Source organism: Grammomys surdaster, unplaced genomic scaffold, assembly GCF_004785775.1.
Source record: "Grammomys surdaster isolate TR1022 unplaced genomic scaffold, NIH_TR_1.0 198, whole genome shotgun sequence".
Lineage (NCBI taxonomy): Eukaryota > Metazoa > Chordata > Mammalia > Rodentia > Muridae > Grammomys > Grammomys surdaster.
Window position 1 is genome coordinate 7,241,168 of NW_021604643.1, and position 15,902 is coordinate 7,257,069.

General features: G+C 38.3%; 1 protein-coding gene and 1 pseudogene across 1 annotated transcript; one reads left to right on the forward strand and one right to left on the reverse strand.

Annotated features, from left to right (window-relative positions):
• Positions 1-359: 359 nt before the first annotated feature.
• Positions 360-1,275, forward strand: LOC114623465 (annotated as a pseudogene).
• An 11,403-nt stretch (positions 1,276-12,678) lies between these two features.
• LOC114623414 (olfactory receptor 5B3-like) lies at positions 12,679-15,379 on the reverse strand. Its single transcript, XM_028770077.1, has 2 exons — positions 14,474-15,379; positions 12,679-12,744 (listed from the first exon to the last, which is right to left on the reverse strand). Exons 1-2 carry the CDS (start codon positions 15,374-15,376, stop codon positions 12,679-12,681), a joined length of 969 nt encoding a protein of 322 aa, XP_028625910.1. The 5' UTR covers positions 15,377-15,379.
• Positions 15,380-15,902: the final 523 nt, after the last annotated feature.

The following is a 15,902-nucleotide window of genomic DNA, read 5'->3' on the forward strand; positions in this document are numbered from 1 at the left end:
GGAAACAACACAAAAGAGAAAGTGAGTTTTCACTGAGCTCAGAATTGAACTGGAAATCATTTACACATCACTCTTATCACATTATTAAATAATCTCAGTTACTTAACTATATGAACTACAAAACATTGACGTTAGGTAGAAAATCCATTAATAATCTGTTAATTTTGGCATATACAACCCTCTATATTCCTAATAAGTTAAATTTGGTTTAGGTAAAATCTATCTTCTACACAATTTCAAGGTACCCATTATTGCTCAAACAAGTCACATGTCCACACTTATGAATTTCTATTTTAGCTCAACTTCTTTATCATCATGTTTCTCTTTTCCAATAGCTGAGAAATCCTAATGATTGAAAGATGATTCTGATGGAGAATAATACAAAAGTGACAAAGTTTCTGCTGCTGGGACTCACCAATCACCCAGGATTACAGCTTCCCCTCTTCACGCTCTTTCTCCTCATCTATATCATCACCCTATTGGAAACCCTGGGGATGATCCTGATGATTGCCCTAGACTTTCATCTCCACACACCTTTGTACTATTTTCTAGGTAACCTGTCCTTCATTGATTTTTGTTACTCCTCAGCTGTCACATCCACAGTTATGACTGGGCTACTAATAGGAAACAAGATCATTTCCTATAATGACTGTTGTCTAAATGTTCTTTTTTGTAGTCTTTGCTACTGTGGGAAATTACCGCTTGGCATTAATGGCTTATGATTGCTATGCAGTAGTGTGTAAGCCCTTGCACTACGCCACCACTATGACTACAAATGTGTGTGTCTGTCTTTCTGTAGGTTCCTACGCCTGTGGTTTCCTGAATGACTCCATTCACACTGGGGACACTTTCAGTCTTTCCTTCTGTAGGTTTCATGTGGTCCATCACTTCTGTGATATTCCAGCAGTCAGGTTCTCTCTTGCTCTGACAGACATGTCAGTGAGCTAGTTCTTGTTTATGTAGGCAGCTTCAATATATTTTTTGCTCTCTTAGTTATTTGTATATCCTACATACTCATTTTTGTCACAATCTTTCAAATGAACTCAAGTGCTGGATATGGAAAGACTGTATCCACTTGTGCCTCACACTTCACTGCAGTGCCAATTTTCTATGGGACAATCATATTCATGTATTTGCAGCCCAGCTCCAGTCACTCCATGGACACTGACAAAATTGCCTCTGTGTTCTACACCATGATCATCCCTATGCTGAACCCTCTGGTCTACTTTCAAGAGTGCATTCACAAAAGTTTTTCAGTGGCAAAATAGCCTGTAATGATTTATTTTTAATGTTGTAGGATAAATAATATTTATCATTTTTCTGATACATGCAATTAAATTCCAGAATGGATCCTCAATTTTTGGTACATCTAAGGTATAGAGGTATAGAAAAATTAACTATATTGAATTCAGTAGCTTATGAGGAAATTTTTGCCTTCTTGACACCTCCCCTGTGAGGTATATTTATGTACTCTTTTAATTAGTGACTCCTTAAGTGTAATCTTAATATCAGTAAAATGTAGACAATATGTTCAAACTTATTCATCAGCATACATTTATGTATTTGATAACTGACAGCTCTAAAAGAAATGTTTCATATGCATTTTTCTGTGCTGCCACATTTTGAAACTTTGCCTTATGTTTCAATGACCTTTTTCGACTCTTGCTTTTATTGATGAGTGAAGATTTATATAGTATTTTTTAAACAGGGGATAAGCAAGAGCCACATATTACCAGTGAAGTAAGAGTTCAGAGCACAGGTCACAGAAGCATACTAGAATTACGTGAATTGTTTAAATGAATTATTAGATCACAATAATTCAATGTGCCTCTTATGCATTGGAACTAGTTACTTTTACATAATTTTTTTTGCTGGTGCATTTCTTTAATCCCAACACTCAGGAGACAGACATGGACAGATCTCTGTGAGTTAAAAAGCTACCCTGGTCTAAAGGAAACCCAAAACTATATAGTGAAACCCTGTCTCGAAAAAAATATTAAGTTTTTAAAACCATCATTACTCTCCGCACTGTCTTGTGGGTTTAGGCAATCTCTCCACACCAGGCCTACATTTACCCTGGACAGTGTGTCTCAGTAACACTAACACAACCATCTGATGAGGATGCTGTTAGATTTAAGGGAGATAATACAAATGGGGACTTGCAAGTACTAATTGTCTTCAACTAGAGAGTAAAGCTAAGTTCCAATCAATGCCACAGAGGCCAAGAAGATACAGGTAGAGGAGACAAAGGCTGAAAATGAGTCTCACTTGTGAGACCTGAACAGACCTTCTGTGACTGGTGCCTTAGAGTGCGGAACTCAAGAGCCAAGACTAATGGAAGAAGCCGTGACCCAGAGCATGGCACTGAGGCAGGGGGAGAGCTCACAACCAGAGTTCAGTGTGTACAAACTAGAGTCTGTAGTCATTGTAACCCAGGTGGGCACCTGGGACTGACACTGGTCCCCGCTGGGGACAGTCCTCGCCACCATGTGTAACACCAAGAGTAAAGGAAGAGGCATTCTGAATACAACCGAGTCACAAATGACATTGTATAATATTTGGAGAGAGAACATGAGCTTCCAAGGGCCTGAAGAGATACCAGGGCTCAGGTTGACCTTCAACAAGAAACTCAGAAAAAAGTGCCGACTGCAAGATCTGAAGGCACAGGAAAGACAGAAGCAGTGGTGGATGCCTGAGGTAGATCCAGCTTCTGATGCAGTGGTAGAAGCCAGGAACCTGAGCCTCCTCTAGGATGATCTCTAGATGTGACAGCTGCAGAGTCTTCCAGGAGAGATAGGTGCCAAGAACCAGCCTCTGCTTGAAGGTGGGTTCTGAGAGAAGGGGTGTCTGGGAGAAGTGAAAAAAACAAACGACTAGAAGTCAAATCGTGGGCCCAAACCCTTATAAGCACAAACAGAAAAACTTAGCTGGGTGTGATCTCCTGTGATCACCACTTACCTCCTAAATCTCTTTTGTTAGTATCTTTCTGACAAGTTGGCTCACATCGCACCTGCTTTTGTTCCTTTAGATTTGTGAAGCCCCTCATATCATTCAGATTGAATCCTCTTTTGCACAGTAGGGAAATTATGTATTTTCAAACTCATCCTTTTAGAGTTCTTTTCCACAGTTTTAAGGGTTGTCCTGAAGGCTTCAGCATTTACCATTTTGAAGAGACATTAGCCACACCTTTGACTCCCGAACTTTTGCTGTCTCTGATCACCATGGAGTCATTGACATTAACAGGGAGGACATTCCTGTCTTCTTCCCTCTCTAGCAGCCCCTTCCTGGAACAGCCTCTTCCCACATTCTCCATTGTTTTCTCTTGCCTAGGAGAGGGGTTGTTGTCTCTAAGGGGGCAGCCAGACCAAATGCTCAGGATGGATCACCCATCTGAACTTGGTGCCTTTGTACATGGCCTTCCTGATTGTTGCAACAAAATGCTTGAGAAACTTGCCCTGCCCAGCTCCAGAGTCCCAACTCTGATGTCTCCACACCTTCAATACTACCTCATTGGCTCTCTTTTCAGTGCCCATGCAGTCAGTCACAATGTCATCTCATTTATGTGAGTGTGGTGAGACCCAGAGAGATAGGACAGGTGGTAACTTGCTGACACAGGTAAGTTTGGGGATGGAGGGTTGGTTCTGGCTCATACTTTGAGGGTCCAGTCCATCACGATAGTTAAGGCACAGCAGCAGGAGCATGAGGCAGCTGGTTATGTTGTACTCACAGTCAGGAAGCAGAGAGATGAATTTTACATAAATTCTTACTGTGTGTACAGAATGAGTTTTCTAGAAAGTGACAGGCAGTTCTAAAGCTTGAGAAAAAGAATGCTTAAAGATACGTCTTCCTTCAATATTGTTAATATCAGATGGCTTTTGTAAATTGTTTTTGAGGAGTTCTGTGAAATACATTGAACTAGAGTTCAAAGCTCTACAATGGGATTCAAAGAATGGTGGCCTACAGTTTCAAGAAGGAAAGTTATCATTCCTTTTTGGAAGTCATTCTTTTCATTCTTAATATCATTTGTAAACTAGAAACTAATAATTAGAAAAATGACCAGATGAATGACAATGGGAACTAAACTGAACACATCATCTGTATCTTTTCAAATTATGTGCTCATGAATTGGTGTATTAGTGTATATAGGTTTTCATGTGTAGATGGGTACATATGTGTGTAGCATATGTGTGTGTGTGTTTGTGTGTGTGTGTGTGTGTGCACATGCATGCACAAGTGTGTAGGGAAGTGAACTATGAGAAAAAGCCTGATGCCTGGTAGAATGAGCTTTAGAACCCCGGACCCCTAGATAACCACTGGGACAGAAGGTGTTCAAGCTCTTCCTAGGCCTCTGACTCTCTCAGCTTCAGCACTCAACAGTCACATCCACAGAGAGGCTCATGGTCATCGGTCATGTAGGACCATCATGCAGATGAGGCATTCCCAAGCTCTCAGACCCAGCCAATAGGGGTTACCTGCTGCCAGACCTTAACCAACCCCAAAGCTATATGTATGGGCCAAACTCAGAAGTAAAGGTGTGTGAGATTCATCCCGTTGTCTGAGAGCTTCTGTCACAGTCCCTCCCTCGCTTTGCCAGCCAGGTGGTGCCTCACCAGGGCAAAGAGTTGTAATACTTTTCAAAGAACTGTAGCACTTTTCCCCTGCCTGCCACTGAGACGCGATTGACAGCAGAGGCAGCAGCGGATTCTCCCTGTCTGCACTCTATCCCTCCGGGACCGCTCATGGACAGAGGCAGCTGCCGTTTGCACCCTGTCCTCAGCTAAGTCAGAAATCCTCGCAGGACCCCATCTGGAGAGGGAGCCACAGAAGTACCTGAGTTTGTAACTTGGAAGTCTTTCCTCAGATTCTATCAATATATTTTTAAAACAGTGTGATAGTATCTTTGACCAATAAGTCCCATAAATCTACCTATATATATATATATTTCCCTAGCTTAATATTTTTTTTTGTTTTTTGAGATTACTGTGTATAATTAAATCATTTATCACTTCCATATTCTTTCTCTAACCTCTCCCCTCTCCACCCACATATATCTCTTTCAACTTTATGGCCTCTTTCTTCTATGGCTATGTGTTCCACAACTCTGAATAATTATTGATTGTGATTTTATTTAATGTTTTACATTTATTTCAAAGCAAAATTTACATGGTGTGGGGATGGAGTAGGAATGCTTTCATTGGTGGATAGAATAAAACTCAGATTATCCTATTTTCAAAGTAAGAACTTTAAAGACTAAGTTCTTTTCCAAGATTCTATCTATATTTTCCATTAATAGAAGCATAGAACACACACATTAAAATAAATCAGGTCATGCTATAGCTATATATCAATCTGAAAACTAAATGTTTAATACAGAAAGACTTTTTGTTTTCTTTTCATTGCAATAAACTATCACAAGCCTGTAAAATTAAGATTAAAGCATGTTATTTCTCATAGTTGTAAAGGACATATTTTCAAACAGGTTCATTGGCAAAAAGTTCCAGATGCCAGGGAAGTGAGAGGCTCCTAGGACCCAACAGGGATGACTTTAGCTGAAATACCCAACAAAGTGGACAGAGAACCTGTAGAGAGTACCCTCAGTAGAGAGGTATGTCCCACAGTTGAGGGATGGGACTACCCTCCCATCTCAAGATTTTTCTCAATGTTCCTGTCCAAATGAAAGATGGGGACAAAATAATGGACAGAGACTGAAGGAAAGGTCATCTAGATACTGCCCCCATCTGGGGACCCATCACATCTGCAGACAACAAATCCAGACACTATTGCTGCTGTCAAGAAGTGCTTGATGATAGGAGCCTGGTATGGCTGTCACCTGAGAGGTTCTGCCAGCACCTGCAAATACTCACAGCCAACCATCAGACTGAGCCCAGGGACCCCAACTGAAGAGCCAGGGGAAGGACTGAAGGAGCTGAAGGGTATTGCAACCCCATAGGTAGAACAATATCAACTAACTGGATCACCCAGAGCTTCCAGGGACTAAATTATCAACCAAAGAGTATAAATCAGGGGATTCATGGCACCAGCTACATATGTAGCTGGTTACTGCCTAATTTGGCCTCAATGGGAGGGAAGGCCCTTGGTCCTGTAGAGGCTTGATACCCCAGTGTAGGAGGATGCTAGAGTGGTTAGGTAGGAGTGGGTGGATGGGTAGAAAAGCACCCACAAAAAGGCAAAGGGGAGCAGGGAAAGGAAAGGCTGTTGTGAACTGAAAACCAGGAAGGGGGATATCATTTAAAGGCAAATGAATAAAATGATTTTTAAAAAAAATATACCAATCTCTACACACTCTCTGGGAAGTCAGTCCTGTGATTGTCCTTCTTCTGTTGCCTGTCTGCATTCTTTGGCTTTATTTGTAGTAATTTAACTGCCTTTTTGGCAACAATTTATTTTCTCAACTTTTTTATCTCTAATGTTACTGTGACTATATTTTTTACCTGAAAATAAATACAATAAAAGTTACTGTTTTAAATGTGTAATTATTAGTTCATCCATTGTAACATGTCCCTATCTCTTACCATATCTCACTACATGATGGAGTACCATTCAGCCCATAAAATTCAGCAACACAGACAGCACCACCAGCCAAAATGAAAACAAAGTGTAATCTATCAAAATGTATAGTTCTGGGAAACCTATAAATGCACTAACCTATCTTTTCGGCTTCTGTATATCCACTTCTGATAAACTGTTCTTGTTAATTGAAGCTTGTCAACTCAAGATATGGTTATTGTACATAAATGTTCATCCTGGTAAAGGCTTTGAGCTACACTGATATCTTGAACACCCACTCTAATATCCAGATGGATAATAAAGACTTTCTATTGTCTTAAACACATGTGCAAGCAACTTCACTGGTGGATACCTCACAAGACTCATAATATGGCATGACCACCACATCTGATTTCAAGGGTTATTTTAAATATGTGGAGATCTTGTCTCTCAGCTGCCTACTCTTGTGTACTCTTTTTTTTAATTTTCAAAACTTAGTTTAAACATAATGGTACATTACATTCTATGTATGTCTTCTTTCTATGTATGTCTTAATTTTTTTTATTTCTGTGATAAAACATCAAGACCTAAACCAACTAGGGGGGAGGAAAATGTTTATTTCACTTGTGCTTAAACTTCATATTTCATTATTGAATGTATTTAGGGTAGAAATCCAAGGCAAGGACACAATCAGAAATAGAGGGAGAGACCATGGGAAAAAAATATACCCAGATTTCTCTTGTTGTCTTGTCAGTTCATTTTCTGATACACCTCTGGACTACCTTCCTAAAACTAGCACTACATGTATTTGTATGAACTCTTCCACATCCATCAATAATCAAGCAAATACAGATAGGCTTGTCTTTGCAACAATCTTATGGAGGCATTTTCTCAATTGAGACTCTAGCTTGGGTCAGGCTTACAATCTGAACCCTTGTAACTACCCTTTGTTTTCTATAGATCCATTTCTCACATTCTTTTTAATTTTTTATTATTTTTATTTTCTTCTTTACTTACTCACTTTACATGTCCTTCACTGCCCCCTATAGGTTACCACTTTCCACAGCCCTTTCTCTCATCCCCCTCCTCTTCTTTTCTGAGGGGGTGGGGTCCCTTGGGTATTCCCCAAACCTGGCACATCAAGTTTCTGCAAGGCTAGGCTCATCCTATCCCGCTGAGGCCAGACAAAGAACATATCCCAAAGACAGGCAATAGCTCTTGGTATAGCCCCCGCTCCATTTGTTTGGGACCAACAAGAAGACCAAGCTGCAAATCAGCTAGATATATGCAGGAAGGACTTGGTCAGACTTTATATGTTCTTTGGTTTGTGGTTCAGTCTCTGAGAGCCCCAAAAGTTCAGGTTAGTTGACTCTCTGTGGGTCTTCTTGTCAAGTTCCTATCCATTTAAGAGCTGCAATCCTTCCTCTTGTTCTTTTATAAGAGTTCCCAAGTTCAATTCAGTATTGGGCTATAAGTGTCTACATGTGGCTGAGTCAAATGCTGGGTAGAACCTCACATAGGGTCATTATCGAATCATGTCTGCAAGCATAACAGGATATCATTAATAGTGTAAGAGAATGGAGCTTGCCAATGAGATGAGTGTCAAGTTGGACCCACCATTGGTTGACCGTTTCCTCAGTATATGTTCGATTCCCAAACCTGATAGTTTTTGTAGACAGGATAAATTTGGGTTCAAAAGTTTGGCTTTGTATCCATATCACTCCATTGGAGTTCCTACCTGGTTATAGGAGGTGACTCTTCAGGTTTTATATCCCTAATGCTGTGAGTCATAGCTGAGGACACCACCATTGATATTTGGATGTCTACCTTATCCCAGTTCTCTTTCACTTCCTAGATATGCCTTCTACTTTCCTACTCCAGTCAGTTGCAGATTTCCATTCACTCTCATGACTATCTGACCATCTCTTCTGTTCCTCCCCACACCTGATCCTGAACCTACCCATTCCCCTTTACCACACAGTCCCTTTCTCCATCTTCCTCTTATGAGTATTTTATTCCCCCTCCTAGTGAGAATCATGCATTCACATTTGTGCTTTCTTTCTTATTTGACTTCCTTAGGTCTGAAACAGCAACATCCCAAATAACCCAATTAAAAAATGAAGCACAGAGCTAAGCAGGGAATTCTCAACAGAGGAATCTCAAATGGCTGAGAAGCACTTAAAGAAAAGTTCAAAGTCCTTACTCATCATGGAAATTCAAATCAAAACAACTCTGAGATTCCATCTTACAACAGACAGAATGACTAAGAACAAAAACTCAAGTGATAGAACATGCTGATGAAAATGTGGAGTAAGGAGAAAACTCCTCCATTGCTAGTGGGAGTGCAAACTTGTACAACCACTTTGGAAATCAATTTGCCAATTTCTCAGAAAACTGTGAATAATTCTACCTCAAACCCCAGATATGCCACTTCTGGGCATGTACCCAAATAAGTTCAAACATTCCACAAAGTTATGTGTTCAACTATCTTTATAGAAGCTTTATTCATAATAGCCAGAAACAAAACACAACCTAGATGTCCTTCAGATATGGATAAAGAAAATGTGGGTACATCTACACAATGGAAGTGTTAAAATGGAAGCTGTTAAAAAACAAAGACATTACAAATTAGGCAGGCAAATGGATGAAACTTCAGAATATCATGCTGAGTGAGGTTACCCAGTCCCAGAAGAGCATGCATGGTCTGTACATTCTTATAAGTCAATATTAGCCATAAAATAGAGTGCATTCATTTTAAATGGAGTTATGCCATATTGAGTAATAATGTTCCCCTCTGGATGAACTATTTAATAAAAACAAGAGTGCCAGACATAGGTAACCTCTCTTTCAGTTATACACTAGGGATTCTAAAAGATGCCCAAATAATACAGGATAGTGTTTTCTCATGGAATGTGAAAGTAAGGCCATATCGATGAAGACACAGGACTTGGAGAAATGATGGTGATGTTGACCTGGAAGCCTCCCCATTAAGGACAAGCTTACATAGTATCAGAAGCTGAATAGGGAGAACAACAGGAAGATTTTTGCAATGTTTTTATGGAGACAGTAATGCCTTAGGAACAATCAACAATGAGTAGACATAAGTCATATTCATTAGAAGGCAACTTAGGACTGATACTGTAAATCCAGTTGAGAAATTGTGGCTAAAGCGATCATAGGCTCATATGATAACTCACTATTCCTATTTTTCTAAATCAGTATAGCTTCCAAGTCTATTCTAAATAATTATCAATATATCAAAAGATAACTATTTCTCAATCCTCATAAAGAAGATTCTTCTTGAAGAAGATAGAGGCTATCACAGAGATTCATGAGTTACAACTAGTTTAAATTAAGTTTATGCTAATATGGGGTGCCCAGGCCTAACAGGTACAAATAACATACAAGAATGTCTAGACTTATTATTTATTAGAGAAAATGACAAATAACACATGGAAATGACATTTTGGGGGTAGATTTTATGTACTACTGAACTCCTTGAGCACTATTCAATATACTTCTAAACTGCCAGGCAGTGGCTTCCTCTCATTGCATAGGCCTCAAGTTGAACTAGTCATTGGTTGGCCAGTTCCACAATGTCTATGTCACCTTTACCAAAGCACATCTTGTAGGAAAGACAAATGTAGGTCAAAGGTTTTGTGGCAGAGTTGGTGTACAAATCCCTCCATTGGAAGCCTTGCTGGTTACAGATGATGTCTGGTTTGGGCTCCATATACCCTATTATAGGGAGTCTTTACTAGGGTCACCCTTATTGATTCCAAGGAGTTTGCACTGCACTAGGTTTTTACCTTGTTACCAAAGTGGACCGCAATTCCAGCTGTCCCTCTTCCTCCATCCTCCTATCTAATCCCTCCTGTTCCAATTCACACAAACACCACCATACCACCCATGAAATTTATTTCTCCTTGCCATGGGGAACCTTGCATCCTTCCATGAACCCTGCTTGTTACTTAGCCTCTCTTGGTCTATGTAATGTAACATGATTATCCTTTACTTTAACCTAATGTCTACTTATGAGTATATACCATGTTTGTGTTTTGTGTCAGAGTTATCTCACTGATGATTTTTTATCTTCTATCATCCACTTGCAGTTGCATATCCAATGATGCAATTTTAAACTGCTGAGTAATATTCCATTGTGTAAATGTATCATTTTCTTTACCCATTTTTCATTTGAAGAACATCTTGTTTGTTACCACTTTCTGGTTATTATGAATAAAGCAGCTATAAACATAGTTGAACAAGTGTCCTTCTGGTAGGATGGAACATTCTTTGTATAGCTAGGAGTGGCATAGCTAGCTCTTGAGGTAGTCAATCACCAATTTTCTGAGAAAATGGCCATATTTATTTCCAAAGTGGTCATATATGTTTGCTCTCAGCAACATACTAACAGTGAGGGAATGTTCCCCTTGCTCCACATCCTCACTAGAATTAGCTGTCACTTGTGGTTTTGATCTAAGAGGTATAAAATGAAATCTCAAATTTGTTTTGATTTGCCTTTCCCTGGTGGCTAAGAATGTTGAACATCACTTTCAGTGTTTTTTTTTTGGCTATTTGGAATAGTCTTCTCTTGAGAATTCCTTGTTTATATCTGTACTCCATTTTTTCTTTATTAGTCATTTTATTCATTGACATTTCAAATGATATCCTCCTTCCAGTTACCCCTCCATAAACTCCCCATCCCCTTCTCCCTCTCCCCTTCCCTTTTTTCCCCACCCATTCACCCACTCCTGCCTAAACCCTCTAGCATCCACCCACACTGGGACATCAAGCCTCCCTCCACTCCCATTGATGTCAGATAAGGCCATCCTCTGCTACATATATGTATCTGGAGTCCTGGCTCCCTTCATTTATACTCTTTGGTTGGTGGTTTAGTCCCTGGAAGCTCTGGGTGGTCCAGTTAGTTAATATCGTGTGAATTATTTGTCTTGTTGAGTTCTGTATATACTTTGGATATTAGCCCTCTTCCAGAAATGGAGTTAGGAAAAATCTTTTCCTGTCCTATGGGCTACCATTTTGTCCTATTGAAAGTATCCTCTCACAGAACTTTTCAACTTCATGAGGTCCCATTTGTTAATTGTTTTATCTTAGTCCCTACACTATGGTTGTTCTGTTCAGAAAGTTGTCATCTGTGCCACTGTGTTTAAGGCTACCCCCACATTTTCTCTTTTATCAGGTTTCAAGTTTTATAATGAGATTCTTAATCCACTTGGAGTTGAGTTTTGTGCATGGTGGTGGACATTGAACTATTTTTATTCTTCCACATGCTGACATCAGTTAGTCCAGCACATTGGTAAAAACTGCTTTTTTTCTACTGCCTATTTCTAGTGTTTTATCAAAAATAAGGTATATTGAATTATGTGTGAATCTTACCAGTCTGAACATTCTATATATCATCTGAATATTATATTTCTTAATGTTTTCTTCATTTGAAATTATGTGTATAAGTGTGTATCTATGTATGACTTTATCACATATGCTCAGATACCTATGAATACCAAAAAAGAGTAACATTTCCTCTAGAGCTGAAGTTACAGGAGATAATGAGCTGCCCAAATTTTGATCCAGGAGTCAAACTAGAGTCTTTACACCCCTTAACTGATGAGCTACATTTACAGGCATGACCATTATCTTAATATTAGCATATTGGACTGCTCTGTTTTCTTAGTTGAATAAGGTAGTATATGTATGCTGTGTGAAAGTGTAGAAGAAGCCTAGTTAATTGTATTGTTTATAAACAAAAATATATGGTAAAATATAACAACATATAAATCTTTTAAAAGTTCGTATTTAATGTGTTTTATGCATTATAAAGTGATTCTTTTTCAAGGTGAGTCTTGCCAATTAATGAGACATTACTAGTAAAATTATGGGGTTTTAAATGATCTAATATATTAGTTCTAATACATTGATTCAATTGAAAATCTGTATGTCTAAACACTAAGGTTCCTGCTTCCTAGTTGGTTTTTGATCAATCAATCAATACATTTGCCCACAGCTAATGGCTAGGCACAGGGTGGGACCCTTAGAGTTGCACAGGCTAGGATAAAAAGAAGAAGGAGAAAATCACCATGACATGGGAAGGAAGAATAGGACAAAGTAGAGGCAGGAGATAAAGCCAACCAGCCATGTGAAATTTCAGGTAAATGGTCACTGGCCACTTTCCCATTGAGCCTGGTGTAGCAGGGAAAGGTTTAGAAGTGCTCTGCCTTTGACGTAGCCAAGACATTTTAAAAATAAGCCAATGTGTGTGTGTCTTTCATTCACAGGGCAGGTACATACATGCAAACTACTGGGAGCACAAAGAGGTGTAGCCAAAACTTGCTGCTACATGAAGAATGGGAATCAAGTAAGAATATTGAATAAAAATGCTCAAAAGAGCAGAATACAAACAGACACATGTACATGCACACCCAAATGGCATGTTGATGTAGAAGGTCATATTCTGCACAATTAATCATCATAGCTTGTGATTCAAAGGTTTGGCATATCTATACAATTTATTCTAAATTTACTTGATTTATTTACCCATTTAACGACATTTACTGAGAAGCTATTATGAAACACTTAAAATTGACCATATCAACCATTTATGTAATCATGGTTGATCTAAGCAGAAGTTTATAGTTCTATTCTGATATAATTAAAATATATTTTATTATTCATCATGTACTTATAAATTATCCTTCCAAAATAACATATGGATGCACTTTTCTGGTTTTGCAATTAATATGATATAGTAGACTTGTGTATCTTATAAAAAATACCCTCTAAAGGCACTTTCATTTAGTAACATACACATTTGACATTTGCTTAAAGAGAAATATTCAAGTAATGATAAACTTTTAAGAATACAATATTGCTCAAAAAACTATTTCAAATATTGTTATAATTACCAACTTATTTTATTCATAGATGGTCTTTAATAAATCAATTATTGACAGAGTTTCATATATATATATACATATATATATATACATATATATATATATATATGTATATATATATATATATATGCAAGATGCAAGGATATTTAAGAGGAGTTTTGGGTTATATTTGGCCTGTAAATTTGGAGAATGAAAATCATTTAATAACTATCTGAAAGCTGGAGAGAAACAAATTAAGGTGACTGGTTAAGTATGAGTAAAAATGCCTGATTGAGAGGAGAGGAAATGTGAGTTTTGAACAATGCAGATCCAATACTCTAGCCTGGATCCGTATGTCTGATAGGCAAAAGTAGGAATAGCTGGTGTCCAGGAGCAAAGGAGAGAGAGTAGACTGAGTGAAGGAAAGAAAGAATGAAGAGGAAGGAAAAATAAAGGTAGTTTGTTTTTCCTTTCTGCAATTAATTTCTATTCAGTTGAGACCTCATTGGATTAGATTAAGGACACTCATCTAAATGAGGGCATATTTTAATTATTTACTTTATCAATATTAGACTACTGGGAGGATACTCTCACAGGAAAGATCATGCTGTCTAACTGGGCATCTAGTAATGGAGTCAAATCAACACATGAAATAACCACAACATTAGCCATGTTATACTTAACTTCAACAAACTTAGGATATCCTTGTCATAGTAGGAGACCTGTGGACATTTATTCATTTCATGGACTTCAACTACTTATTTTACTTACATTTTCATTGGCCTCAATATATCAGTGCCCTGAATAAGGGTTTTGGGATATTGACCTCCAGAAATGATAGCTATTCTAATTCTAATTCAAATTATGTATGTCATTCTGGGTTTATAATTTCCTGTTTTAGGAGACATCAAACATTGCATATATGAAGAAACTACCTCAAGAACTTTAGAGTGGCTGTCAAATGTAATTCAATACATAGAGGGGATCTGAGAAGAATAAATCCATTATAGAATATCGCAAATAGACATGAAAATTTCCTACAGATTATTTACTCTCTAAAACATGAATGCATTCTTTAACTTTAATAATGCATTCTTGACTTCCTTATTCCTCAGACTGTAGACCATAGGGTTCAGCATAGGGATTACCATAGTGTAGAACACAGATGCAATTTTGGCTTTGTCCATGGAATGACTGGAGCTGGGTTGCAAATACATAAAGATGACAGTCCCATAGAAAATGGAAACTGCAGTGAAGTGGGAGGCACAGGTGGAAACAGCCTTCCGATGTCCAGAAGCTGTGTGTATTCTTAGGATAGTAATAAAAATGAACATGTAAGATATCCATATGACTATGATAGCAAAAAATATATTGAAACTCACTACATAAACCAGAATCATCTCATTAATATGCCTATCAGAACAAGAGAGAATCATGACTGCAGGAATATCACAAAAGAAATGATGGACCACATTGGACTCACAGTAAGATAGACTGAATGCATCTCCAGTGTAGATAGAGGCATTTAAAAAGCCTAGGACATAGCAGCCTATGACTAGCCAGATGCACACACCCATAGTCATGGTGGTGGTGTAGTGTAGAGGTTTACACACTGCTACATAGCGATCATATGCCATTGAGGCTAACAGGTAATTTTCTACACTGGCAAAAGTAGTGAAACAGAACATCTGCACAGCACAGTCATTGTAGGACATGACGTTGTTACCAATAAGAAGCCCAGACATCACTGTTGGAGTAACAGCTGAAGAATAACAAAAGTCCACCAGTGATAGATTACCAAGAAAAGTGTACATGGGACTATGGAGCCTAGAGTCCACGACAATCAACAGGATCATCCCAAGGTTCCCCACCACGGTGATGGTATAAATGAGGAGGAAGGTGATAAACAGGGGAAGCTGCAGCCCTGGGTCATCAGTGAGTCCTACCAGGAGGAACTGTGTCACTTCTGTCCTGTTCTTCATGTTTGTTATTGGAGATCTCTGGCTGCTCTGTGGCCATAAGATGCAAAGGAGAAAAACAATGAAAAAATAACTTGAAATCTGGAAATTAATGTATAGAAAGCATTGAACAAGGATTTGTGTCCTAAGCTTCTCCAAAGAAAGTGAAGGCTTTATAAGCAAAAGGAATACTCAAATTATATGGTGTTTATATTATGAAATGAGGAATAATAAATAGGCAATGTACTGAATTTTGAAACTTTAAAAGTAGTAATGTTGACATTTAATAATTTAATAGAAATTATTTTCTGACTGAATCTTATGACAAGTAATCACTCCTGAACAGTTGACACTTCTATATTGCTCACTTGCCTAGGAATTGTTATGGACATTTTTATGGTGTGTTTACTGTCTTTTCTTAGAAACATATAAACTTGATTGGTGATCATGTTTATGTAAATTCTAAGACACAAAACTTGTGTAATTTATTCTTGCTAGTAAACTATTAACTGACATTATCTGCTTTACAGTTATGTCAACCTCTAAATGA

Bases quoted from the DNA above. Each gene is read 5' to 3' on its own strand.
- LOC114623414 (XM_028770077.1), bottom strand. From the start codon at position 15,376: ATGAAGAACAGGACAGAAGTGACACAGTTCCTCCTGGTAGGACTCACT. The intron at 12,745-14,473 runs TTAAAGAATGCA...TGTCTTGGCTAC, and splicing joins TCAAGAATGCATTATTAAAG to GTCAAAGGCAGAGCACTTCT.